This window comes from Acomys minous (genome assembly GCF_964271855.1).
Source record: "Acomys minous genome assembly, chromosome: 6".
Taxonomy (NCBI): Eukaryota; Metazoa; Chordata; class Mammalia; order Rodentia; family Muridae; genus Acomys; species Acomys minous.
Window position 1 is genome coordinate 60,662,141 of NC_140487.1, and position 27,128 is coordinate 60,689,268.

At 46.8% G+C, this 27,128-nt stretch overlaps 1 protein-coding gene across 1 annotated transcript in view; it reads left to right on the forward strand.

The window, feature by feature from the left end:
- ZNF777 (zinc finger protein 777) overlaps positions 1-12,169 on the forward strand; it is a gene marked incomplete at its 5' end in the record, with an annotated part of 31,994 nt that extends 19,825 nt beyond the window's left edge. The window contains 2 exons of the mRNA XM_084784726.1: positions 6,591-6,842; positions 10,696-12,169. Coding sequence (XP_084640852.1) covers positions 6,591-6,842; positions 10,696-11,879 — 1,436 coding nt within the window. The 3' untranslated portion in view covers positions 11,880-12,169. The remainder of the gene's footprint in view (positions 1-6,590; positions 6,843-10,695) is intronic.
- Positions 12,170-27,128: the final 14,959 nt, after the last annotated feature.

Sequence of the window (27,128 nt, forward strand, 5' to 3'; positions counted from 1 at the left end):
ATGGCCTGAGCTTCTGCAGCGGCAGTGGCCTCAAGGAGACGTCCTTAGATGGCAGAACTGTGGCACTTGTGGCACTTACCCTTTCCAGCCCTTGGAGCCCACATCAGTTGGGAGGGCAGGTCACATGGGACTGTGCCGTAGAGTATTTAGCTAAGCAAGCACTACCTGAAAAACTGTAGCCATCCACCATCTGCAGACCTGAATAATCTTTCCAGTCTTCTCCTTGGCATGAAGGTGGCAGGAGCAACCCTGAACCAGATCCACAGGTGTGACACCAAGTGGGGCATCTAGAAAACTGAGAACTTTGCCATTTACACATATATCAAGAATGACAATGTTACGACCTGCCTCAGTAAATGTATTCAGTGTTTTGGGTCCCTAGGAGATCAGAAGAGAATTCAGATTCTAGCACTTGGCTGAAAATAATCAGTAGTTGTGTCTGTGTCATCCATCTCTGTGTCCATCAGTTTGTTCCCTTCTCCTGTGTACTAAAGCCCTGCAAGAGTAAAACAGGCCAGAAGGCATGGTAACAATGGGTGCTCTCATATATATGTTTTAAATATTTGAAAGCATTAACACATTTGTTATATGCTAATATAACAATAATGTCCTTATAATTGTCCTTATAAATGTCCTAATAATGTCCTTTGAAAGTCTGTAACATTGAACAGAATCTAAAATGTAGTTTAAAACATGGTACGTATATCATTTTATAACATGGCATACTCTCTCACCTGTGATATTGCATTATGAGGAATTTTTATACCGTAAGATTCACTTGTTTATTATTTAGTTCATTAGATGCCTTCTATGCCAAGTACTCTGTTGCCAGCTGCGTACCTAGAGGTTCTTGCTCTCGCTTAGGCTTATAACACTCAAGTGGAGAAGAGCAGTGTTAGCAACCACATCCACACTTTATGAGAGTAGGCACCAGCCATTCCCATGTACGGCTCCTGCAGAGGACCCAAGTTCAGTTCCCAGCACCCACATCAGGTGATTCACAACTGCCTGTTATTCCAGCTCTAGGATCCAGAGCTGCCTGGCTTCCTCAAGCATCTTTATAAGTCTTAAAAACAAACAGAAAGACCAGTCGCCTCCTGTAGTACAGCTGTGACAAGAAGCAGCCGGATAAAACAAAACACAGAAGATTTTGCTGAGTTTGGGTGGTCAGAAAGGGCATCACACAGACTGGCAGGATGGCTCAGCAGGTGTAAAGGTGTTTGCTGCCAACCTGAGCCTGAGTCCAATCCCCAGGATGCACAGATAGAAGGAGAGAACCGAAAGCAACAAGTCCTCTGGCACACACACATGCACAACACACAAATATAGTAAAACCACTTAATAAAGAAGACAAATCTTAGAACGTGGAAATTTTAGTACAGACCTAAATAACAAATCGGTTCCCTGATCCTAGGAGAACTGATTAAAGGGAAATCCTGGTAACTAGTGGACGGCAGTACTTAGAGGCCTTGGCACAGCCCGGCGGGAGCAGTGGCCATTTGTAAGATATGTGTCGGCGGTGGCCAAGGACAACTTTGTGACTGTAGGTGGTGTAGATCCCTAGCTTCTGCATCAGGAATCATCAGAGAGATGATGGACTTGAGGCCCAGATGCAGAGAAACAATAAAAATGCACTGCTACCATTTAGTACGGTCCTCATGTTGTAGTGGCCTTCAACCATAAAATTATTTTGTTGTTACTTCATAGCTATAATTTTTCTACTGCTATGAATCATAAAGTAAAGGGGTCATTTGAAGGGGTAGTGACCCACAGGTTGAGAACCATTGGTATAAACAGAGGCGTGGCATGCATACAGTCTCACCTTTGTCTGATTCTGTTAACTGTCTTTTACCCCTCCTTTCCTTCTTTGAGAGTATTTCTTTTCATTGTTGATTTATAAAAGCTTTCTGTTGGTGGTGGCAGGGTCTCATGTGGCCCCAGGTTGGCCTTGAACACCTGATCTTACTGCCTCCACCTCTCCCAAGTGCTAGTCTGCTGGGCTCTAAAGACTAATGCTGGTCATGGTTGCTCTTCTAAGATCAATGACAGGTTAGGCATGGTGGTGCACACCTATCTCAGCAGTGCAAGGCTGGGGCGGGCCGATCTCTGTGAGTTCCAGGCTAGACTACATAGTGAGACCTCTCTCTCATCTCAAAACAAACAAAACCAGAGGGGTTAGCTCTTGTCTATCATATCTATGAAAATATTTCCCTAATTTTGGGAGTATTTTTGTATATGGTATTTATATTTGTGTTGGTATAACGATTTTAAGTTTTTTGGGTTTGGGGGGGTTGTTTGTTTGTTTGGTTTTGGGTTTTCAAGACAGGGTTTCTCTGTGTAGCCTTAGCTGTCCTGGACTTGCTTTGTAGACCAGGCTGGCCTTGAACTCACAGAGATCTGCCTGCCTCTGCCTCCTGCGTTTTACCTTTTTATGCTTGAGATTAATCAGTCATTTTCTTTATGGTGTCTGGGTTTCACATCAACTACATTATTCACATTTAAGGTGTATGTCTCAAAAAAATTTTTTTGTTTTTTGTTTTTGGTTTTTGGAGACAGGGTTTCTCTGTGTAGCCTTGGCTGTCCTGGATCTACTTTGTAGACTAGGCTGGCCTCGAACTCACAGCGATCCACCTGCCTCTGCCTCCCAAGTGCTGGGATTATAGGTGTGTGCCACCATGCCCGGCTTGTCTCAAAATTTTAAAAAGTAAAATGAGGGCTGGGAGCACGGCTTTGTGGTAGACAGGTATGGCTTTCATGAGATTCCAGGTTCATGAGACCACGAGAAATGAGAGGACACCCGCCTGTCCAGTCTTAGGTGCAGATTTCTGAGGTGTGAACCCTCTGGGTCACCACCCAGATGATCCAGACTGGTGGAGGACATGTCCAGAAGGGTGTCGCTCTTGGACCTGTATGGCAGTCTACTGCAAGTTAGGGTTAGGGTTGTTTGTTTGTTTTAGCAGTATTTAGCTTTCAACAAAAAATTTTTTAAAACATAGTTAAGTTGTCAGCTAATGAGCCATTAAGAAAAGGTTTCTCTGTGTAGCCTTGGCTGTCCTGGACTCACTTTGTAGACCAGGCTGGCCTTGAACTCACAGAGAATCTGCCTGTCTTTGCTTCCCAAGTGCTGGGATTACAGGCGTGCGCCACCTCGCCCGGCTAAGAACAATTTTTTTTTTTAATATTTATTTACCTATTGTTAGGTATATTGTTCTGTTGCATGTTCACCTGCACACCAGAAGAGGGCATCAGATCTCACTATAGATGAGCTATCATGTGGTTGCTGGGAATTGAACTCAGGACCTCTGGAAGAGCAGACAGTGCTCTTAACCTCTGAGCCATCTCTCCAGCCTCCTAAGAACAATTCTTGATATGTTAACCACATGGTTTTTGAAGCATGTAATTCAGGGTAAGTTCAAAGAATCAAGTGGCAATTCCTAACTGCACATCTTCCTGCCTACCAACATACAGCTGTAAATGAGGGTCCCAGGACCTGCATCTGTAAAAATGAAACACAGAATAGACATGATTCTGATCTGTCTAATAGTACAGTAAGAATATGTGTTCATTCTCTAGTAAGTGAACTAATTGAGAAAAATTCCTATTTTCCTTGTAAAAGATTCATTTCCCAGGTTCTTTGTTTTCCATGTTGGATAACTGTTCATAGTTCTGCATAATTGTCACTGAGGATAACTTCAGCTGGGAAGAAATGAACATGGACAACCTTATGACCATTAGATATGAAAGCAAGAGTGTCTTTCAATTTACATGAGCATTTCTGTGGGAGATGAGGTCATCAGCAAAAAGCATGAAAGTGTGTTCTACTAGAATAACATTCCATGGGAAAAGTGGGATTGGACACAGGCTCAAGGCAAAGAGGAGTGGAGTAAAGGCCCCAGCTATCAAAGAAGAACCTTTCCATGTACTTTTTAAGCAAATGATGATGGATTTAAAACTGATGGAGTTTTAGATTCCATTGGTGACATTAAGAGATAAGGAGAAAAGCTTCTTTTTATCTCAATATTTATTCCAGAAATTCTATTTTTATTATCACTTTTTTAAGGCAGTCTCACTGTACCCCAGGCTGGCCTTAAGCTTGTGACAACCCTCCTGTCCCGGTGTCCAAAGTGCTACGATTATAGTGGTAACCCAGCTTACCTATGTACTTATCCAAAAAGGTGCAAAGAGAACATAGTTTTGAAATTTTATTTTGGGAATAGACAAGTAAAATACTTTCAGGAATTTATGCAATTATGGAAATCATGTTTCTTGGGGGTATGTGATGATTTAAAATAATATAGGCTTGAAAGCAGGTAAAGAGGCCTGAAGCATGAAAGCAGAAGCGACATTAACGAAATGGCAGTGGGTGTAGGTGAAGGAGGAGGAGAGATTGGAGAAGGGATACTCCAAAACGGGTAATTTATACAGAGATGATTTTGTTGTACACTTGTGCTGTGTCCCTATAATCCCAGTACTTAGGAAGTGGAGGTGAGGGGAAATCAGAATTCAAGATCATCCTTGGCTACAAAGCAAACTCAAGGTCAGTCTAGGCTTTATCCTAAGTTCCAGACCAGCCTGACCTGACAAGTGGAACCCTGACACGAGAAGAAAAAGCAAGTTTGTGTGGCTTACAGTTTTGACCCCAAGAGCCTGTAGCCAGCACCTCGTTACTCTTGGAAGTCGTCCTGGCTACATCAGAGCAGGGCAGGTGTCGTCCTAATGACTCTAAGGCAGCACCGCTGTCTTCACAAGAGCTGTGCCCCCAATCGAGCCATCTGAAGCCCCCACACACACTTCAGACCGTTACATAGGACCAAACTCAATGTGTGTGAGCCTTTAGAAGATACTCAGAACATACCCAGACTACAAGCACTGGTAGTTTGGGAGGCTGAGGTCACAAATTTTAAGACCTGACAAGGCAGGCTTATCTCTAGAAAAAAAATTAAACCAAAGATGGTACACTCTACACAAAATCATTCTACAGGATCAATATGTAAAGGAAAGCATTCAAACTTCCCTATCTAGGAAGTAGAAGCAGCCAGGAATATTGGCGCACATCTTTAATCCTGGCACTTGGGTGGCAGAGACAGGCAGATCTCTGATTTCCATGCCAGCCACAGTTACACAATGAGATCTTGTTTTAAAAAAAAAAGAAAGAAAGAAAAAACAAAGGGAAAAGAAATAAAATCAAAGTCTAAGTAAGTTGCTGTTTTTTACATTTGTTGAAGAAAATGAACATATGTGAGCATTGTTGTCAAGGATGTGGGGAAAGGGTTCTCTTCCGCAGCCTCGTGGAAGGATGAACTGCCATAGCCTTACTGAAAAGCAATCTGATGACATCCACCAAATTTAAAAATATTTAACCTTCAGTTAATTCTGTGATCTCATTGCTGAGCATCTTATAGAAATGGAACCACTGTTTTATAATTGGGGATATAAACAGATGTTGTAGTATTGTTTACTGTAGCAAAGGATGAAAACAAAAGTGTTTTTCTGAGCTTGGAGAGGTGACTCAGTGCTCTTCCAAAGGACCAGAGTTCAAATCCCAGCACCCACATGGCTGTAACAACTGTGTGACACCCTCACACAGACATACATGAAGGCAAAACACAACTGCAAATAAAAATAAAACAACTTTTTAAAAAAGTGTTTTTCACCTGGGTGTGGCACTTTAGAGGCAGAGGCAGGTGGGGCTCTGTGAGTCCAAGGCCAGCCTAGTCTACAAACTGAGTTCAGGACAGCCAAGGCTACACAGAGAAACCCTGTCTCTTGAAAAACCTTTTTTTTAAAAAGATGCTTTTCCATTTGGTAATAACTTAATAAATTACAGTATGAACCACAAAATGGGGTATACGCATCACTTAAAAGAGTGGTTAGCACTATGTAAAACCAGCTTAAAGAGATTTCTATGAGATATTTTATCACAAGGGAGGAAAAGAGGCCATTTTAACCACAGCAGTGACCCAATAAAGTAAATGTATATATGCTAATATGAATATAACTGTATAAGCATGAATGCAATTACAGGAATTATTGTCATGGTCCTAATGGTGAAATGAGAGGTGAAAGCAAATTAATAGGGGGGAAAAAAAGACTGCACTGAAAAGCAAAAATGTGTGTTATGCTCCAATGTGAAGAATGATGCTGTATCTATAAGGCCCATCGGAAGGTGATCTATGGACCTATGCAGGAAAATAACTAAGAACAGACAAAACCCAAACACCCCCTCACAGTCGTGCATATGCTGGAAGGTGATGTGGGCCAAGTCTGCCTTTGAGAAACGGGTGAGAAGTGGGGAGACAGCTCACCTTCGATGGGCTTTGGGGGACCAGCAAGAAGTAAACTGGGTTGAAATAATTTTCTAAACAATTTAGGATTTGTAGACAATAAAGCTTTAATCCATTGTAACGACTCCAATTTGTATTAGCATTCAAGACTACAAAGTGTCCAGAAAATTCTTTCTGCTCACCATTAACTCTATTGTATTTTTTAGGGTCTCTTTTTAAAAAGACCAGTTGGAATGTAAATGCTAGGACTGTAGGAACCTGGGGAGGTGTGGCATGACTGCTCTGTGTGTCCTCACCTTCCCTCAGCACATGATGGCATCGTGATTAAGATCGAGGTGCAGACCAACGATGAAGGCTCAGAAGGTCTGGAGACACCAGAGCCACTGATGGGGCAAGTGGAGGAGCACGGCTTTCAGGACTCAGAGCTGGGCGACCCGTGTGGAGAGCAGCCAGACCTGGACATGCAGGATCAAGAGAACGCACTGGAGGAGTCCACTGAAGGCTCCAGTGAGTTCAGCGAGCTCAAGCAGATGCTGGTGCAGCAGAGAAACTGCACGGGTAAGTTGTGGGTGCATGGGCTGCTGAGGGCCTGCCTCCTGGGAAGTGGTCCTAATACACTCAGAATGTATGAGGCTCTCCCAGCCTAGGAAAGGCGTTGTTCCGCTCAAGCTTGGTACAAACAAGAACTCAGGGGCAGATGAGGTCAGAAACCTGTCCGAAGTCATATGTATGTAGTGGCTGAGCTGGAACTTCCTTCTCATTCATCTCAGCACCATTGTGATTTTGGAGTTGGGTAGTTTCATTTTGCTTTGTTTCCTTTGGGTGGTGTCTGTTTTGAGACAAGAGTCTCAGTAAGTAGGCCAGGCTAGCCTCCTGGGTGCTGGGAACGAAATTGTGTGCCAATGCCCTGCAAGAAAAGCATAGTCTAAAGAAAGGGTTAATTCTTCCCTTTAACTTTACTCCTCAACACACACACACACACACACACACACACACACACACACACACACACACACACACACACACACACACACACAGCACCCCAGTGCTGGCCAGGGCCTCAGTGTTCTTGCTCTGTACTTTCTCTAGAGCTCACTCTAACCCCGGTGCCAGCCTGACTCAAACAGCACCTCTTTCCCTTCACTGCTCCATCCTCCTCCTCCTCCTCTTCCTCCTCTTCCTCTTCCTCCTCTTCCTCCTCCTCCTCCTCTGAGCAGCTGCCTAGACTTACAGCGTGCCTGCCCCGGGGCTTTCCTCTTCCTTTGGTGTCCTCTAGTCACGATGCTTGTCACCCATGTGGCCCAGTGTCCTCTAGTCACGATGCTTGTCACCCACGTGGCCCAGTGTCCTCTAGTCACGATGCTTGTCACCCGCGTGGCCCAGTGTCCTCTAGTCACGATGCTTGTCACCCATGTGGCCCAGTGTCCTCTAGTCACGATGCTTGTCACCCACGTGGCCCAGTGTCCTCTAGTCACGATGCTTGTCACCCGCGTGGCCCAGTGTCCTCTAGTCACGATGCTTGTCACCCGCGTGGCCCAGTGTCCTCTAGTCACGATGCTTGTCACCCATGTGGCCCAGTGTCCTCTAGTCACGATGCTTGTCACCCATGTGGCCCAGTGTCCTCTAGTCACGATGCTTGTCACCCGCGTGGCCCAGTGTCCTCTAGTGACGATGCTTGTCACCCACGTGGCCCAGTGTCCTAATTCTACTCCCCATGAGTGCAGTGGTGCAGCAGTGGGCATTCAGTGCTGATCCTGGAACAGCCTTCAGGACAGCTTCTCTGTGCTCAGTTTTCACTAGTAGGTTTCATGTTTGTTTATTTTTGAGACTGAAGGTTTCCATTTGTAACTTAGATTGGCCTTATTCTTGATCCTCGTGCTTCAGCCTCCCAAGTGCTGGGAATACAAACACGCACCCCCCACACCTGGCTATAAATAGTGTATTCTTTCTTTCTTTCTCTTTCCTTCTTTTTTTGTTTTTGTTTTTGTTTTTAATCAAGCTAGCCTCGATCTCAGAGATCTGCCTGCCTCTGCCTCCCAGTGTTGGGATTAAAGGTGTGTGCCACCACTGCCCGGTTGTAAAATTGGTATATTTTCAATTAATAAAAATCTCATGGCAACCTTGGTCAGGAGCTCTGGATCTGATTTCTTACATTTAACTAGGTGCACAGAGTATGGTGGCTCACTTGGCACACCTATGTTGCCAATCAACACTGCAGCTTACAGGCTTTAGAGCAATTCTCAACCTTGCTAGTGTTGCAGCCCTTTAATTCAGTTGTGTTAATCAGCTTGTGGTAACCCTAACCATAAAATTACTCTTGTTGCTACTTCAAAACTAATTTTGCCACTGTTATGAATCCTAATGTAAATATCTGTGTGTTTTCTGATGACCTTAGGCGACTGGTATGAAAGGACAGTTAAACCCCCACAGGGGCTGAGACCCCCGTGTTCAACACTGCTGCTTTAGAAGCTCTACAGTAGCCAGGCACGGCAGCGCACGCCTTTAATCCCAGCACTCAGGAGGCAGAGGCAGGCAGACCTCTGAGTTCGAGGCCGGCCTGCTGTACATAGGGCAGCCAGAGCTGCAGAGAAGCCCTGTCTCAAAAACAGAGAAGCAAACTGAACAGGACCTCGGTCAAGGCACAGGCATTGCTAGCTTCAGTCTACCTGTCAGGGAGGGTAAACCACATGGCGTATACCCTGTTACTTTACTTGGAAACACCATTTAATTTCTGGTCTTGGACACCCCTGGCTGTGAAATGAAAGCCATACTTGCTTGATTTGGTCCTCTTCCAAGTGCTGTGCTCAGGTAAAGAGGGCAGGTTAAAATGCGCTAGAAAAGATTTTGTTAGAATTCAGAAAGTGGGCTGGAAGGGTGGCTCAGTGGTTAGAGTATGCACTCCTCTCATAGAAGGAAGACTTTAGCTCTCAGCACCCATGTTAGGCAGCTCAAAATTATCTGTAACTCCAGCTCCAATGGGATCTAACACCTCTGGCCACCATGGGCTCCTGCACTCATATATACATACCCACACAGAGATAGACAATTGAAAGACAATTTTAAAAAATCTGATACAACAAATGGTCAGTCTTGAAAACATACATACAAGTAATATTATAAAGAGTGGGTAGGTTATATGTAGGAATATGGGCAGGGCATGTAATCACAACTAAAGAGTAAGCCATGAATTTGAAAAAGCACAGAGGGATATATAGGAGGGTCTGGAGGGGGGAAGGTTGTAATTATATTCTCAAAAAGAAAAAGAAAAACCCTAAGCATAGTAGCACACACCTTTAATCCCAGCACTCAGGAGACAGAAACAGGTAGAACTCCTGAGTTCAAGGCCAGCCAGGGCTGCAGAGAAAGACTGTCTCAAAAACAAACCAAAAACCTCCCCAATTAACGCTGGTTAGGAAATGCCAGGTTACCAACTACAAAGCACCTGGAGAAACTCACATGAATCAGATGTTGCTAAGGTTCTGGGGTGGGGGTGGGGGTGTCCCTGTAGAGCCTGGCGTTATTTAGGTCTTACAGGGACAAGCCAGGCTTGGAGGCAAGGGGAACTCACCAGTTGGACATGTGTGGCAGACCGGCACCCATAGGTCCCTGAGTTGCCTGAGTCCCACCAAAGAGAAGCTCAGTTAGTGTTGACTGTCACTCAGGTCTGGATCACAAAGGATGACAGACTGAGAAGGAGGGAGGGACTGAGGGCAGTGGGTGGTTAAAGCCATAGTGAGGAACCCCAGGTGCATTCAGGAAGAAAGAACAGTGCACACACAGGCAGAAGATGAAGACTGTTATGAGTTAGGGGCCCGGTTATATAGCCGGCAGATACTCGGGCCCCCAGGGCCTCCAAAAGGAAAGTGGGACTTGACTGACCCACAGCCTTGAGTCCATGGAAGTAACGAGCTCAGGCAGCAGGTCTCTGCCTCCTGAGTGCTGGGATTAAAGGTGTGTGCTACTATGCTTAGTTTTTTTGTTTTGTTTTTTGGTTTTTTTGTTTTGTTTTGTTTTGGTTTTTGGTTTTTTTTGTTTTTGTTTTTGTTTTTATTTTGTTTTTTGAGAATATAATTGCAACCTTCCAAACCTTCCTATAAACCCCTCCTTGCTCTCTTTCAAGTTCATGGGTCTTGAGGCTGGTTTCTTCCCCACTGGGGTCTAGTCTTCCAGCAGCTACACGTTATGACCACCAGGAGGCCACGTAGCCATCTCCCCTGCTTCCTCCCCAAGAGCCCTGTCTGCAGGGAGAAGTTATGGGACAGGGAGCTCGATTCTCCCAAAAGCAGGAACTGGGGCAAGGATAGACAGAGACCCAGACGCAGAGTCTGTTGGTGAGGATGGAGCTATGTTGTACTTACAGCGTAACGGTTCTAGGCAGTAGCTAAGCTCTTTCTTTCTAACCTTGGAGCAGAGGGGATCGTGATAAAGACAGAGGAGCAGGAGGAGGAGGAGGAAGAGGAAGAGGAGGACGAGTTGCCACAGCACTTGCAATCCCTTGGGCAGCTGTCCGGGAGGTACGATGCCAGCATGTACCAGACGCCGCTGCCTGGGGAGATGTCCCCCGAGGGTGAGGAGAGCCCCCCGCCCCTGCAGTTGGGCAACCCAACAGTGAAGAGGCTGGCGCCCAGTGTGCATGGGCATACGCATGGGCATACACATGGGCATGGTGAGCGACACCTAGGTGAGAACCGCGGGACCTCCAGCCAGCAGCAGCGGAACCGGCGTGGCGAGCGGCCGTTCACTTGCATGGAATGCGGCAAGAGCTTTCGGCTGAAGATTAACCTCATTATCCACCAACGCAACCACATCAAGGAAGGGCCCTATGAGTGTGCGGAGTGTGAGATCAGCTTCCGCCACAAGCAGCAACTCACTCTACATCAGCGCATCCACCGGGTGCGCAGCGGCTACGCCTCCCCAGAGCGCGGCTCAGCCTTCAATCCCAAGCACTCGCTCAAGCCGCGTCCAAAGTCACCCAGCTCAGGCAGCGGTGGTGGCCCCAAGCCCTACAAGTGCCCTGAGTGTGATAGCAGCTTCAGCCACAAGTCAAGCCTGACCAAGCACCAGATAACACACACAGGCGAGAGGCCCTACACATGCCCGGAGTGCAAGAAGAGCTTCCGCTTGCACATCAGCCTGGTGATCCACCAGCGTGTGCATGCGGGCAAGCACGAGGTCTCCTTCATTTGCAGCCTGTGCGGCAAGAGCTTCAGCCGCCCGTCACACCTGCTGCGCCACCAGCGGACTCATACCGGTGAACGGCCCTTCAAGTGCCCCGAGTGCGAGAAGAGCTTCAGCGAGAAATCTAAGCTCACCAACCATTGTCGCGTGCATTCGCGCGAGCGGCCGCACGCTTGCCCGGAGTGCGGCAAGAGCTTCATCCGCAAGCACCACCTGCTGGAGCACCGACGCATCCACACAGGTGAGCGGCCCTACCACTGCGCCGAGTGCGGCAAGCGCTTCACACAGAAGCACCACCTGCTGGAGCACCAGCGAGCGCACACGGGCGAGCGGCCCTACCCATGCACGCACTGCGCCAAGTGCTTCCGCTACAAGCAGTCACTCAAGTACCACCTGCGGACCCACACGGGCGAGTGAGCACGCGCCCCGCCCCTGCCCCGGCCAGATGCGCAGCCAGGTGCAAGGGTCTAAGGCCCCTGGGACAGGTACCTCGGCTGCCCCTAGACTGAGCCCAGTGGGCGGGAGCGGGGCGCCCTAAGCCCTTCTGCTGTGAACCCTCTTCCCTTTCCCGTCCCTTCTCCCCAGGACGGAGTAGTGAGACCAGGTCGCTTGTTGCCTGCTTCCCCAGGGCCCCAGGGGGGAGCGCTTGGGCCTGGGGGACCCCATCAGGCTGTTAATTTCCTTGACAATAAAATGGATGAAAACAATCTGCACGGGGGCAGTGATTTGGCTGCCAGCCACTCGCAGGCGCCGATGCAGGGCCATTTAGTCGGGGATAGAACTTTCTAATTACCTTTTGGATACTGTGGTTCTATTTGATAATAATAGAGTAATTTTTAAAAGATGAGCGTTTCCTGTTTGCTGTTCTTGTTTGGTTTGTAAGGGGAGGGGCTGAAGTGGCCCAAGGGACACAAGCTCAGTATCAGCTGACAGACAACTGAGTTCCTTCTCAAACCCATTGTCTGCTGGGTGGAGAAGGAGAAACAGGTACCACTGACTATAAAATCAAAAGGAGGGACACTGACCAACTTGAAGGAGAGAAATCTAGGGACAGATAGAAGCACCTGGCTGCCAGCCTTCCTGTGCCCTGTTTACCTGGACTGTGTGTGGTATCTCAGTAGGAAGTAGGACTCAGTTGGCCAGAGTGGCCAGGGAGAACGGGACAGTCAGCTTGAGAATGGTATGAAAAGATGGCAGCGTCTATCCATTCCCGTTCAGCAGCAGGGGGAGTGAGGGGGCCTCCTGTGTGGTCTTCGGAGCAGACACAGTAGCACCACCAGGGCATTCTCCTCCTCCACCACTCCCTCCCCTCCTTCTCCTCCTCCTCCTCCTCCCCCTCCCCCTCCTCCTCCTCCTCCTCCTTTATTTTTATTTATGTAGGGGAAGAAGTGGATGTGCACAAGAGTGTAGAGAGGACAGGGATTCCAGAGCCCTGGAGCTGAACTTACTGGCAGTTGTGAACCAGCAAAATGGGTGCTGAGAGTAAAATCTAGTCCTCTCAAAAGATGGTAGCTCTTAACTACAGAACCATCTCTCCAGCCCCAGGATGATTTTCTCTATTTGAAGTTGTTGAAAGATGTGTTGGATTCGTTTCCTGTCACCCTTCTGCTCCATCTCTAAGAGGAACTGCAGGCATATTATACTGTCATGGTCTCTTTACTTTCACTTGTTGCTGGACCCAGAGGTACCCAGAGAAGATTTTAGTCATTAGAAGGGACAGTGGGCAGAGTCCAGCTCAGCCTACCGGAAGCTGGGCTTGTGGAAGCCAGAGATTGCTTAAGAGGAGAGCCTGTTGAAGCTGGAAATATCAAATGACGAGCTATTAATGGGGCTTCAAGAGGCATTTGGTGGGGAAAGGTGATCCAGTGTTGACTTTAAGGCAGCTCATAGTCTTTACCAGCTATATACCACTCTTTATATTTTTTTTAAATAGATAAACTGAGGCACAAAAGATATAACTTCTCCATCTACGTGCGTATTTCCAGAATGAAGGTTGGATAGCAGAGAGCTGCCCAAGCAAGGAGGCAGGACAGTCCCTAGAACCAGGCAGAAATCTAGGGCAGGTAGAGACCTGGGAGTTTCATCAGTGTGCAGCAAACACGGAGAGGGTAGATCGCAGTAGACCACAGGAGGAGCCGTGCAGCAATCTGGGAGTGAAGGCTTCCCAGCAGTAGGCAGAATTTGAACTGGATCCTTTGAATGGGAGAATTTCTGTGTAAGGTCTCATACGTGGGATGTTCCTAAGAGCTAAGGATGGATGGAACAGCTCCCAGACGGCCATTGTAGGAAAAACACTCTGGCTGGCTTGACATGGACCAGGGATGCGAAGCAGATTTTGGGTCTGTGGCTTCAAGACTGTAGACTTTGAACTCGATATTGTATAAGGAGCCATTGAACACTTGAACAGGGGAGGAACATGATGTCAGTGGACAACATGGAGCAGATTGGATGATGAAAAGAGCATGTCAGACAGCTGGGAGAGCCAGCTGAGCCCCAAGGGGAGAGTTACCCATAGGGGGGTGAGAGGTGAGGGGAAGCAGAGGAAAGAAGTTTGGGGTTTTTGGGGGGGGAGGGTTGGTTTTTTTGAGACAGGATTTCTCTGTGTAGCCTTGGCTGTCCTGGACTCACAGCCTGTAGACCAGGCTGGCCTCGAACTCACAGCGATCCATCTGTCTCTGCCTCCTGAGTGCTGGGATTTAAAGGATATGCCACCAGTCCCAGATGGAAAGAATTCTTTTGAACACCAGGGTGTTAGAAGCTCCAAAGAGAGATGACAGTCTTTTGGAGATGTTTGATAGTCACCTAAGGTCTCTACCCATCTGGACCCAGGAGTGTTACAGGTGCTCACACTCCAGTTAGACCATGTGGTTTAAGGTAGAATCCAAGTTAAGAGAGGGTGTTTCATTTCGTAACCACAAAGTTACTGAAACACAGTGAGAGCAAGCGGGAAGAAGGCTTAAGAACCTGTCTCCTGAGGAATTCAAGCAAATCCTGTCAAAGCCTAGAGCTTCTCACCTTAGTGAACATCTGCTTCCTCATCTCATAAGTCAAGGTCAAGCTCCACTGTCCAGAGGCTTAAGTAAGAAAAAAATAATACCTAACACAGACTTTGGTCTTTTGCTGAGCATGGCAGCCCACGCCTTTAACCCCAGCACTCTGGAGGTAGAGGTGGGCTGATTGCTGAGTTTGAGGCCAGCCTGGTCTACATACTGAGTTCCAGGACAGCCAGGGCTATATAGTCAGACCCTGCCTCACACGCAAAGTTTACTGATTTCATTTTAACTTGTGCAATGATGTTTTACCTTAGTAAAGCCAGGAGATGGGAGGGTGGCTTAGTAAAAAGCAAAATTCAGCAGGCCTCTTCTGTATCAAACATTCTAAAGGGAATTCTTTTTCTGAAAGGAGAGTCATCGAAGTCTGAGAAAAGCCGCAGCCTGCGGCGGGGAGCCCCATGGGGGAATTGCATGCAGAGGCAGAGGCAGAAAATACCCACAGGAAAGAGGACATTGAAGTCCAATAAAGAAGCTGTATTGTGCTGCTGTTGGGACAGTGGCAGTCAAAACTGGCCTCTCGGCCCCATCCAGTTTGTGCAGGCTGAAAGCCACCTGCCTGAGTTTCCTGATGTTTCTCCAACCTGATTTCCCAGGCTGCCCTTAATGTAATTAGCAAGACAAAATTTCAGATTTCTAAGTTGCCAAGAGTTATTGGCCCCATGAGGGTGGGTACCAGATAGAGTAGCTGCCATGCACTGGGTACTTCTTGTCTTGAAGACCTTCCACGTGTGACTTCAGACTCTTAAGCTATGTGCCATTACATCCACTTGTTTTGTTTTGTTTTTTCTTTCATTCATTTTAGTGTATGGCTGATGTCTGTGTAGTACATGGGGGTGTAGATCACCTGGGACTGGAGTACTGAAGCTTGTAAGCCAGTATGTGGGTTCTGGGGGTCTAACGGGGGTCATCTAGAAAAGTAGCCAGTGCTCATAACCACCGAGCTATCTCTCCAGCCCCTATGGCACTTTATAGGTGAATCATTTAAGGCATACAGAGCTTATGTAGCCCAAAGTCACACAGAAGGAGAAGGGCAAGCCAGGACTTTGCTTGTTTACTTTTCGGATTTTAGTGTTTTAAAGCAGGATCTTACACTCACCCAGGCTGGTCTCAAACTCATGGCTTGTTTTTGTTTTTGTTTTTGTTTTTTTAGCCAGGGTGTCACGATATAGCTCTAGCTGGCCTGGAACTTGCTCTGTAGACCAGCTTGGCCTGGAACTGATAGAGAGCCACCTGCCTCTGCCTCCCAAGTATTGGGACTAATGACCTGGGCCACCCATGCCCAGTCACAGCACAGATGTGAACTCAGTTACTTAAATCCAAAAACCCATGTTCTATCATAAAGGTTTTTTTCCTGGGATCTGGAGGTTGTTGGAAACAGTGTGTCTGTTAACTATTCTGTTACAGTTACTTGTATAAAACTGTTTGTTTCTCTTAGTTTCTCTCTTAACCAGGCTATTGTACAAATAACTGAGACTCTTTTATAAACTGGGAAGCAGTGCTTACACAACACTGAAACAGAAATCAGAATGTAAGATACACACTAACCTTATGCCTACACTATTCCCTTTAGCCCCAGATTTTTTAACTGAAAATGAAATTGAGGAAAAGGGACTCTGTTGAGATAGGTTGTGTGTTTGTCAAAGTGATGAGTTTACTAAGATAAAAATGAACTTCAAAGGTAGAGAAACCTCCAGTTAAGACAGCACTCCCTAGTGGCGGGCATTAGGCAGGCAACCCGAGGGTTGTTTTCTTGGTTCGATTTTCTTCCTCTACCCTGCAACAGCCAGGTGCCTAAGGGAGACCTTTGCTGGGGTACCCTGTGGTAGCTCTTCAGATTAAAGGATCAGGGACTGAGGCCCTGTAGGCCCTCATGTTGCCTGGGCAACGCTGACTCATGCCCAGGCCTCTGCATCAGCCTTCCCGGAAGTCATTTGGCTGCAGAGTTGTCGTCTCATACTGGGAACCTTTAAATTACAATTTCTTCAAAAGCAATTCTCACTTTTAGTCCGGTTTCTTGAAGTGTGTATTTGTAGTAAGCACAAACGATTTAATTCTTTTCTGTTTCTGATAAAGGAGAGAGAGCGGCAGACTCAGAGAATTCAAAAAATAAAGGGAACGATGCAGCCTGCATTTGCTACTTCGTGGGCTCCTTTCTCGCTTCCACCCTTCTGCGCCCCTTTACTTCTTCCCTTTCTACCCCCTAACACTAGACAGGAGAGAAAAACGGATAGAGGGGAAAGGGACGCCATTAGCTGTTGTCGTCAGACTACTTCCTGCTGATTACAGGCATCCTTGAGGCAAGTTTGTTCTTTGCTGGCAGGATACCTAACTTCTTGGTTTTTTTGTGTGCACAACTACTTGACAAACCACAACCAACAGCAACAAACAGCATCCAACCACCACCCGGGCACCAGAAGCAACAACCCACCTATCAGGGCTCTAGCATTTATATATCCTCTGGAAAGTTCCCAGAATTCCAAATGTCACACACTCGCAGAAACTATCAGCAGCTGGCAAAAGCGTGCCCCTGCTAGAGCATGAGGAAAATCATAGTCAGCCTGCTGTGGACAATCTGAAGCTTCCCCAAATCCCCACACTTGGGATTAAAACTAAAACGTTCTTAGAACTTTCTGCGTTTTTAAGGAAACCAAAATTATAAAATTCACACTACAGAAAAGAAAGAGATAAGGAGGAAGGTAGGAAGAAAGAAAGAAAAATAATTTAGCCTAATCCTACTCATGGTGGCCTTATATAAAAACTTCTGGTCTGAAATCATCACTCAGAATTTTATCAAGGATAATGATAAAAGCCCATTGACTTTTACCATGTACAAGACATTGTGCAAGGCAAATGCTTCTGGGTTTCTTGTTTTGTTTTTTGTTTTTGTTGTTGTTTTGGGTTTTTTTGTTTTGTTTTGTTTTGTTTTTGTTGGTTTGTTTTGTTTTGTTTTGTTTTGTTTTGTTTTGAGACAGAGTTTCTCTGTAGTCCTGCCTGTCCTGGAATCAGTATGTAGACCAGGCTGGCCTTGAACTCAGAGATCTACCTGCCTCTGCCTCCCAAGTGCTGGGATTAAAGGTGCATGCCACCACACCCTGCTAGCACCTTTTTCCTTAAGCAACATGCTGCCCACTTACTGAAACAGAACTCTGAGAAGACTGCCAGTTTGTGTGTTTGACATAATGATAGCGGTAGCAATGTGCGCTACACTGTGTCCTGAGGTCAGTAAGAGGTCACCTCCTGGGGCTCTGTCTGAGGTTGGCACCTAAAAAGGTCTTTGTACAGTGATCAGAGCAGTAGAGGGGGAAAGAGATTCCTATATGAAAAAGACATCTAGCCGGGTGTGGAGGCGCACACTTTTAATCCCAGCACTCAGGAGCCAGACGCAGGCAGATCACTGTGAGTTCAAGGCCAGCTAGGTCTACAAATCAAGTCCAGGACAGCCAAGGCTACACAGAGAAACCCTGTCTTGAAAAATCCAAAATCTAATAAAATAACACCCTGCCTGTGCAAAGTAGTGCCCCCAACATGAATAAGAACAGATGCTGAACTAACCCAGCCCTTTGACTTGTGCTCTTCCTCATCAGCCTCCACAATGCTGGGATTACAGATGCCACCAGGCCTGGTCACAATCTTTTTTTTATTTGTTTTGTTTTTGTTTTTGTTTTCTGAGACAGGGTTTCTCTGTGTAGCCTTGGCTGTCCTAGACTTGCTTTGTAGACCAGGCTGGCCTTGAACCCACAGTTGATCTGCCTGCCTCTGCCCCCTGAGTCCTGAGATTAAAGGCATATGCTACCACACCTGGCTTCAAAATCATTTTAAGACAGACATTCAACCTGTTCTTTATTTTATAAGATAGACAATTACTAAAACTATTCTCTCAAGGGTTAAAATTAACTGGACTTAAGCTAACTTTAAGAAAAAGCCAACAACAGGGGTAAGTAGTTAGCATGTCTCAGCAGGAAGATTGACAGCCTGAGTTCTGTATCCCAGATTCCATAGTGGAAGCAGAAAACAACCTACAGTAGTGGGCTGTCCTCCACCATGGCTCACCTGCACACAAGTGTGCGCGCGCGCACACACACACACACACACACACACACACAAATAAATACAATTTAAAAAATTAAAGCCCAGTGCAGTGGCGCACAACTGTAATCCCAGCACTCAGGAAGGAAGAGGCAGGCCGATGGCTGTGAGTTTGAGGCCAGCCTGGTCTACAAAACAAGTCCAGGACATCCAAGAGCTACACAGAGAGACCCTGTCTTGAAAAAAAAATTAAAGTGGTTATGAAACTATGACATTGGTTTTTCCATGGAAGGTAATTATAAATTACAGGATTAGGGTTGGAGAGATGGCTCAGGAGATAAAAGCACTGTCTGCTCTTCCAGAGGTCCTGAGTTCAATTCCCAGCAACCACATAGTGGCTCACAACTGTCTATGCTGGAATTTGATGCCGCCTTCTGGAATACAGGTGTACATGCAGATAGAGCACTTGTACCTGAAATAAATACAGTATTTTCCAGCATATAAGGTGACGTTTTAATTCTCAAAAATCTGTGCCAAAGTCGGGAGCCATCTTATATGCCAGGTACTTACCTGTAGCTTGCTTCCCCATGCTCCATATGTCTGGTGCACATAATGTGGGGGGGGGGGGGGACAGCCGATTCCCCGCTCTGAGGCGGGAGTATGAAGCAGAAGGAAGGAGCAAGCTGCACACATCTTCCTGTACCTCGAGGAGGTGCACATAAGCGTGAATTGGCTCTCCACCAGAACTCGCCCATTCGACACGGAAGGCTATGTGTCTTTGGGTTGAGTGTGGAGTGCACCTTAAAGGGGCAGTGTAGGCTGGCACTGGCTGGCTGGCCGCATTTAATAAAGTGCCTGGCTGCCTGTGCACTGCCTGCAAATAGACACATGCTGGAGTCTGCTGCATAGGGTGTGCATTAGAAGAGGGGTAGCCTTATACAGCAAGTATATTCTAAGCTACATTTTAACTGGAAAAGTTGGGGTCATCTTATACACCCAGTTATCTTATATGCCAGAAAATATAGTAAATAAAATCTTTTTTTCAAAGTATAGGATTTCATGATCCAATTTCTGCACATAAACTGTTTATAAATCCTAAAATCTAAAGTCCTGGGGATCAGGCGCAGAGCCTTGTGCATAACCAGCAAGTGCACTGATCATTTTACCACCGCCCAAGATAAAAATCCTGTGTGAGAGATGGCTCGTTGGCTGCTCTTCCAGAGGAGCAAGGTTCAATCCCCACTTCCCACATGGCAGCTCATAATTGTCAGTAACTCCAGTCCTAGCGGATCTGCTGCCCTCTTCTGGCCTCCTAGGACACCAGGCACACAAGCATAGACGTACATGCAGGCACAATACTCACACACATAAATAAAAATAATTTTTAAAATTTGTGTGTGTATCTACCCAGCTGGGCATAGTTATCGATGAAAATTACATTAATTTTCTCCCAAAGTAGATGTGCATTGCTTCTCACAATGTACTTCTCAATAATTTAACGATAATTAATGTCAAATAAAAGCATTACTCGTTTCCCATTTAATCCTGCGGTTGCTTAATCTGAATTAACCATGGCCTTATTCAACTAGAGGTTTGTGATACACAAGTAAATTTGGGGGGAATCTTAAAGGTTTCAGAATGCTTGGAGTGGGGCAGGGGGGCGACAGCCATGGGGGGTCACACACACCTTTAATCCCAGCACTAGGATGACAGTCAGATAGATCTCTGTGAGTTCCAGCCAGCCACTCTACAAGGTGACTAAAACACAGAAGACATCATGATGATGATGATGATGCTAGCCAGAACAAACACATCAGTATCCAGACCAGCTGAGACGGTCTCTGTATATTTACTTCAAACAATAAATATGCTGAGAGAAACAGATGCATTTTTCTTCCCAACTGCCTGGAATCTTGAAACAAACATTAACTTCATCCAAACAGATTTGGGATGCTCACTTTACAGAAAAGATTAACTCATTTGCCTTAGTACATAATCACAAAATTTGAGAATTAAGACTTCTCCCCCCCCCCCCCCGCCCCTCTCAAATATTAGGATTCTAAACAATAAAACTTTTTTTCTTTTAGTTTTTCGAGGCAGGGTTTCTCTGTGTAGCCCTGGCTGTCCTGGACTGGCTCTGTAGACCAAGCAGGCCTAGAACTCACTGTGATCTGCCTGCCTCTGCTTCCTGAGTGCTGGGATTGAAAGTGTGTGCCACCACACCCAGCAGACGAAACTTTTAAATGAACAAACTATTGTTCTGCTAATCAATTTCTTTCCTAAGTGTGACAGAAGTGTGCATTAGGTACCATCCGACACGAGGACTTGTGGCCGTGTCCACACCTGTGATGTCGACAGGAAGTGTGTCACTAAGAAGAGCTTGCTGCTCCTCCCCCTTTTAAAGACAGAGTCTCGTGGAGCACAGGTTGGTGGAGGACTCCCTCTGCATGGAAGGGTGACCACCTGCCTCATCCTCTGAGCACTGGAGCAACCAGATTCAAGATGTAAAGTTCTGTCGACTATATGAAGATCAGCCAAATCTGAAGCTCAAATTTTCTGCACTTTGTCAGTCATCCCAAACTCTGGATTTCCACAGCAGGGCATCCTGCCTGGGCCACTTTTTTCCTCTGGGTTTCTGTGAGGGGACTACCAAGGTTGAAGCTTTCTTTAAACCCAAGGTTCTGACCACGCCCCTGTGACTCTTCTTAGCGTTTCCCAGTGTCGAACCAAGCGCTGTTGTTTAATTTATTCAGCGGCACTCCGCATAGTTACCTCACTCTTGGATAGAGGGAACTCCCCTAACTTTTAGTTTTCCTTTGGGTTTTGTAGGCTTGGGAGAGATTCCTATCGGAAAATGGTTAAGTCCCTATACACTCACTAGGAAAATCTCAGAAGCCAAAGCTCACCAGGAATTCCTGGAAGGCTTTGGAAATGGCAGCACAGATGTCCCTAAAGGCTACACTATAATTACAGCACATGCTTCCACGGCCTATGCCAGGGAAGAGTCAGGGGCCTCATCTCATGCCTTGTGAGCATCCTGGAGGGACTGTGCTGTCCTGGGGCTGGTGGCACGTACTGCTGGCACTCGGTGGGCATCGTGTGTTTGAGTCTCCTCACAAATGGGGACAGCTTTTACTTATTTTGTACTTGCTCTGGAGTCTGACACCCAGACTTATCAGTCTCATAGACAAATATGCTACAGGTCAGCAATTAAAAAAAAAAACCCTGCCTTGCAGGAATAAAAAAAATTTTTTGAGACACGGTATCACTAGGGTATCCCTGGCTGGTCTGGAACTTGCTATAGTAGACTAGGCTGGCCTCAAACTCACAGAGACCTGCCTCTGCCTCTCACATGATTAAACCATGCGACACCAACCTCCCAGTCAGAAGTATTTCTCTTAATTATAGGCAATCCCAAACCAGAGCCTTGTGTGGGAACACAGCAACCCAGTGCTCAGGAGGCTGAGGATAGCCTATGCTATGTAGACATTTGGAGGCCAGCCTCAACAAACAACAACAAAAATATATAAAACCAAAAAAAAAATTATATATAAAACCTTTAAATAGTATTATCTTTTAGTATGCATTCATTCTAACATCCCCTCTAATATTTAGCCCGCATACTATGGAGAGTCTCCACGTCACTGCCAAAGGCTCCCAATGGATACCTGGGGTATGAGAGAAGGAAGGTGACCCAGAGGTCTGATGAGGAATCCAAGGGCAGGCGGGCTGCAAAGCCAGACCCAGGGAAGGTGGTGTGGTGTGCCTCCACATCCCAAGGACCCCATGTCACCTTTTTGACTGAGCATGAATTTTTGGAATTCAAAATAAGCCAGACTCTGAGGCTCTCGTGTTAGATGCCAGGCTTGGCTGTCTGCCCACTCTCTAAGGCACGCACAGAAGCTCTGACCTTGGGGGAAGCATCTCCCAACCCCAGTCATCTTAACCCGTTCCAGATTCCCTCAAGCACTCCAGACTCCTAGAGAACCTGACCCCCAGGGTAGCCTCGGAGCCCATCACTTCTATCCCCTTAAAGAAACCTCTCAAATCCTGAACACCTGTGGGGCAGAGAGACAACGAGCCAAGGGTCGCTTCTATATTTATGTTTTCAATAAGCGTAGATAGATATTGTTTATACATTTAAGCTTATTTTAATGGTGGCAATTCCAACCGGCTTCCCTCCCAGCATCTTCTTCCCGACCTCCCTAGGTCAGGCCCACTGCGGGGCCCCGCCACGTCGGGCTGCTCTAGCCATTGTGCTGCCCCCTGGCGGCCAGCACCGAGAAGGCTTCGGAGGCCAGGGCCGCACCTGGCTGTTGGTGGCCGCTCTAGGAATGTGGGGGTGGGGGGGTGCCTCTCGGTGGTGATGGCGCGGGGCCGTTTCCGCGCGCCCAATCTCCGCGCCACGCCCAGGGGTGGTTCCCCCACCACGCCCCGTCCCCGCCCCAAGGCCAGTCCCAGCCTTGCTTGCCAGCGGCTGCCCTTCTGCTGCAGCGATGCCTCAGCGCCCTAGTCCTCATGCCCTGCATCCTCTGGGCAGCCCGGCCCTGTTCCCGGGGTCTTGTGCAGCCTGGTTTTTTGTTTGTTTGTTTGTTTGTTTGTTTGTTTTAATACAAATCCCTGTGCAAACACAATTGCGCATACACCAAGCTGAGGCCTCAGGAATTTGCAGGTCATAATAGATAAAATTGACTCCCCAAGACAGCTCAAGTCAGTTGCAGAAGAGAGGAGAAAGGAATGAACGAGTTTATAGTCCTTTAAAGTTTATGTATTTTTAAATATGTATGTGTCCTTGAGCATCGGTGTGTGCACATGAGTGCAGCACCCACAAAGGCCAGAGGCACCTGAGCTCCAGTCCTCTGCAGGAGCTGCAAGTTTTTGTTAGTTTGTAGCATTTGTTTTATTTTATGTGCATTGGTGTTTTACCTACATATATACATGTGCACCACAGAGGTCAGGAGAAGCTATCGGGTCTCTGGGAATTGGAGTTATGGATGGACATGAGATGCCGTGTGGGTGCTGAGAGCTGAATCCTGGTCCCTTTGCAAGCGCTCTTAACCCATCAGCTGTCCTCCAGACCCTGTATTTTGAGAGAAAGGCCTTATTACACGGCCCTAGCTGGCCTAGAATTTACCATGTAAATGACCTCACATTTTCAACATCCTCCTGCCTCGGTCTCCCAAGTGCTGGATCACCACACCCATTCTCCCACAATTTAGGAGGAAAGTCGAAGTTCAGTCCGGGACAGAGTGGTTCTTCCTGGATGTATTGATCTGAGTGCTGCCTCTGCTCGGCTGAGCTTTCACCCTGCCTGTTTTTTTTTTTTTTTTTTCCAAGACAGGGTCTCTCTGTGTAGCCTTGGCTGTCCTAGACTCACTTTGTAGACCAGGCTGGCCTCGAACTCACAGCGATCCACCAGCCTCTGCCTCCAAGTGCTGGATTAAAGGCGTGCGCCACCATGCCCTGTCCCCCTGCCCCATTCTTATTTTTGAAGATAAGGTGCCCGTCGACCAGAAGTCTCTCTTTTGGTGAACTATCAGGAACTAACTAGATTTAAGATGGTTGCCAGAGTGACTACCAGGCAACCTGTGATTCTGTAAATCTTGTTTGCATGCAAAACAAACAAACAAACAAACCAAACAAACCACCCTCCAATGCCATAACAGTCAACAATTCCCATGGCTCTATCGGCAAAGAACCATTGAGAGGGATAAGAGAGGAGAGAGAAACCGAGGCATCAGAATTCTCTGCAAATCTCCTGTTCACAAAAAGCATGCTACAGCTCTCCTGTATGAGCCCGCTGGCCCCATTGCTTCCCAGACACCAAGAATTGACTGTGGAGTTTATTTCCCACTGCTCCTTTTCTCAGATAATAATAATGGTCTCACAGTCAGTCTTCATATTGGTTCCACAATTCCTAGAGGGAAAAGGGACCCAGTTCAGGTTCAAAGCCCAGAACCTGCGGCCCCAGGAAATGAATCTGCTCTCTGCCTGTCTCTTAGCGCCTGGTGGTTGCTCAGCAACCCTTTGAAGGAGAGATAAACCTGATTTTTAGGATCCCAAGTGTGGGATCAAAATGGTCTTGTGAGAAAACAGGTGACATTAATCCACTCAAAGACCAACCACCTCCTGCGAGAGCTTGACTGTTCCCAGCTGAAAAGATCCCGTGAACAGACTCTAGGAGGAGATACATAAATGAGGTCAGAACTGGAGGTGGGGCTTTTGGAGACTGGATAGCTTTTGGCTGTTGATCGCTGCACTTCAAGACGGTCCTAGAGAGAACCGCTGGAGGGAAGGCTTCAGGGCTCCAGCTCCTGTTGAGGTTCTGGGTTCTGGTTACTCCAGGTTCCAGGAGAAGAAATCCTGCTGATTACAACAGGAGAATTGTTCCTTGAAACTGATATCCTTACAGTTTTGTTACTGTGTTCCTTAATCCTCTTTTCCTATTGTTTTGGTTAGTCAGGTTATAAGTGACATATGCTCGGTTAATACATTGTAATAAAATACATTGGTTAAGAATATTGAGCCTACAACCCTTGCCTTGTAGACCCACTGGCCTTAGCAAGCAGCACTGCAGTTCCCACCTTGTGGGAGGTCTGTGCTGACTTTACAGCCGACAGGGAAAACTACCCTGGTGAGAGAAGAATGAAACTCCGTTTAGCCTGATTTAGGTAACCAGTGCTGGGCCGAGACTTGCTGGAGTCTGACCATCAGCTCCCTTATTTTTGCCATATCTAAGCATGGCACCATTTTGGGAAATGTCTTCAGATAACAACTTAGCCAGGTGAGTACAAGAAAGCTTAAGATATGTTTACTGTAGAGGAATTTTAATCCAGCAACATGGCTGCTCTGGCAAGGAATCATCACATCCAAAGACCTAGGTCTGTGTGAACAACACACCTTTAATCCCTCTGGCTGGAAAATAAACCTGCCCTTAGCACACACCTTTAATCCCAAACAATGAAGGTAAAGTTAGTTTATAGAAGGCAGCAGACATGTTTGAGAGTGACCTCTAATTGAGGGGCAAAGTGATGAATCAGAGAAAGATTTGACAGAATGAGTCAGCGGTAGGATATGCCCAACTCTCACAAAATGAACTTCCAAAAGCTTCGCTTAAAAAAAAATATTTATTTATTTTACATACATGAGTGCTCTCTCTTCATAAATACTACAGATGGTTGGGAACCACCATGTGGTCGCTGGGAACTGAACTCAGGACCTCTGGGAAAGCAGCTAGCGCTCTTAACCGCTGAGCCATCTCTCCATGGCCCCTAAAGCTTCACTTTGATTTCCTGAATCGATGTGGGGCAGCAGACTGACAGAATAACTGTCCTGATGGCATGGTCCCCCTAGGAAAAGAGGGCTGTGTAGCTCCTGAACATCTGCAGCCACCTATTGGTGACTGTCGTGATGATGGACCCTCAGCTGGGAGGGAGGTAGAGCAGGAGGAAGCAGAAGTGAGCCCCACTCCTAGGAGGTCTGAAGCCAAATCCCCCAAATCCCAGCCTTGAATGTCACCACCTGGAGCCTCTTTCAGTCAGAGCTCAAAGGATTTCTCCATCACCTCTGATAGGTTATGGGTTTTTTATTAGTGTTTTTCCTTCTTTTTTTCCCCCCCTCTATCTTTTCTCCTCTTCCTCCCTCTCCCCCTCTCTGAGCCACAGCACATGTATGGGAGTCAGAGGAGCCTGTAACCCCACTTCCTTTTGTGTGTGTATTTAGGTATTTTGCATGTATGTATGCATGTAAAACCACACACCTGTGTCAGATCCCTGGGGACAGTTGTGAGCCACCATGTGGGTGCTGGGAGTTGAACTTGGGTTCTTTTACCTGCTGAGCCATCTGGCTGGCCCTCTCTCCTTTTGTTTTTAGTTGTTTTGTTTTTTGCTTTTTTTGTTTGTTTGTTTGTTTGTTTGAGGCAGGCTCTCATGCAATCCAGGTTGACTTCAAATTTGCTGTGCAGCCAAGGATGACTTTCCACTCCCGATCCTTCTGCTGCCACCTTTCAAGTGCTGGGACTGCAGGCACACACCACCGTACCAGCAATCCAGCAATCCGGCGGCTTTGGCGATTTCAATGCAGACACGCTGTGGATTGCTTGACTGGCCGCTTTATAATCAAGAGCTACTTATAGACACTCGGTGCTTTAGAGTGTCTGCGTGCTTGGCTTCACTCCAGAGCACTCCAACACCTGTGATGGCAGAAGGCTAGAAGCTGGCTATATTGTCATAAGAGCACTGGGGTCAATGGGGTGGTCCCAGGCTTGGCAGCCTCATAAGTGCCTCAGGAGCAGAGCCTGTCAGATCTAGTAAAAGCTATGTCACCAAATGGCTGTTAACTTGAAAGCCCATAGATGTATGGTTTTGGTTTTTGTTTCCTTGTGGTGATCCTCCTGCCTCGGTCTCAGCTGGGATTATAGGTGCAAGTCACCACTCTCAGTTTCATTTGTATTTATTTCTAAAATCGCTTTGCCTTAACAATGTATGAAACTTGAATTGTGGACATCTATGTCCCAGTCTATGCACCTATTTGTCCTCAAATACAAACATCATGATAAACTAAGCCCTGGGAGGCTAAGGAAGCACTT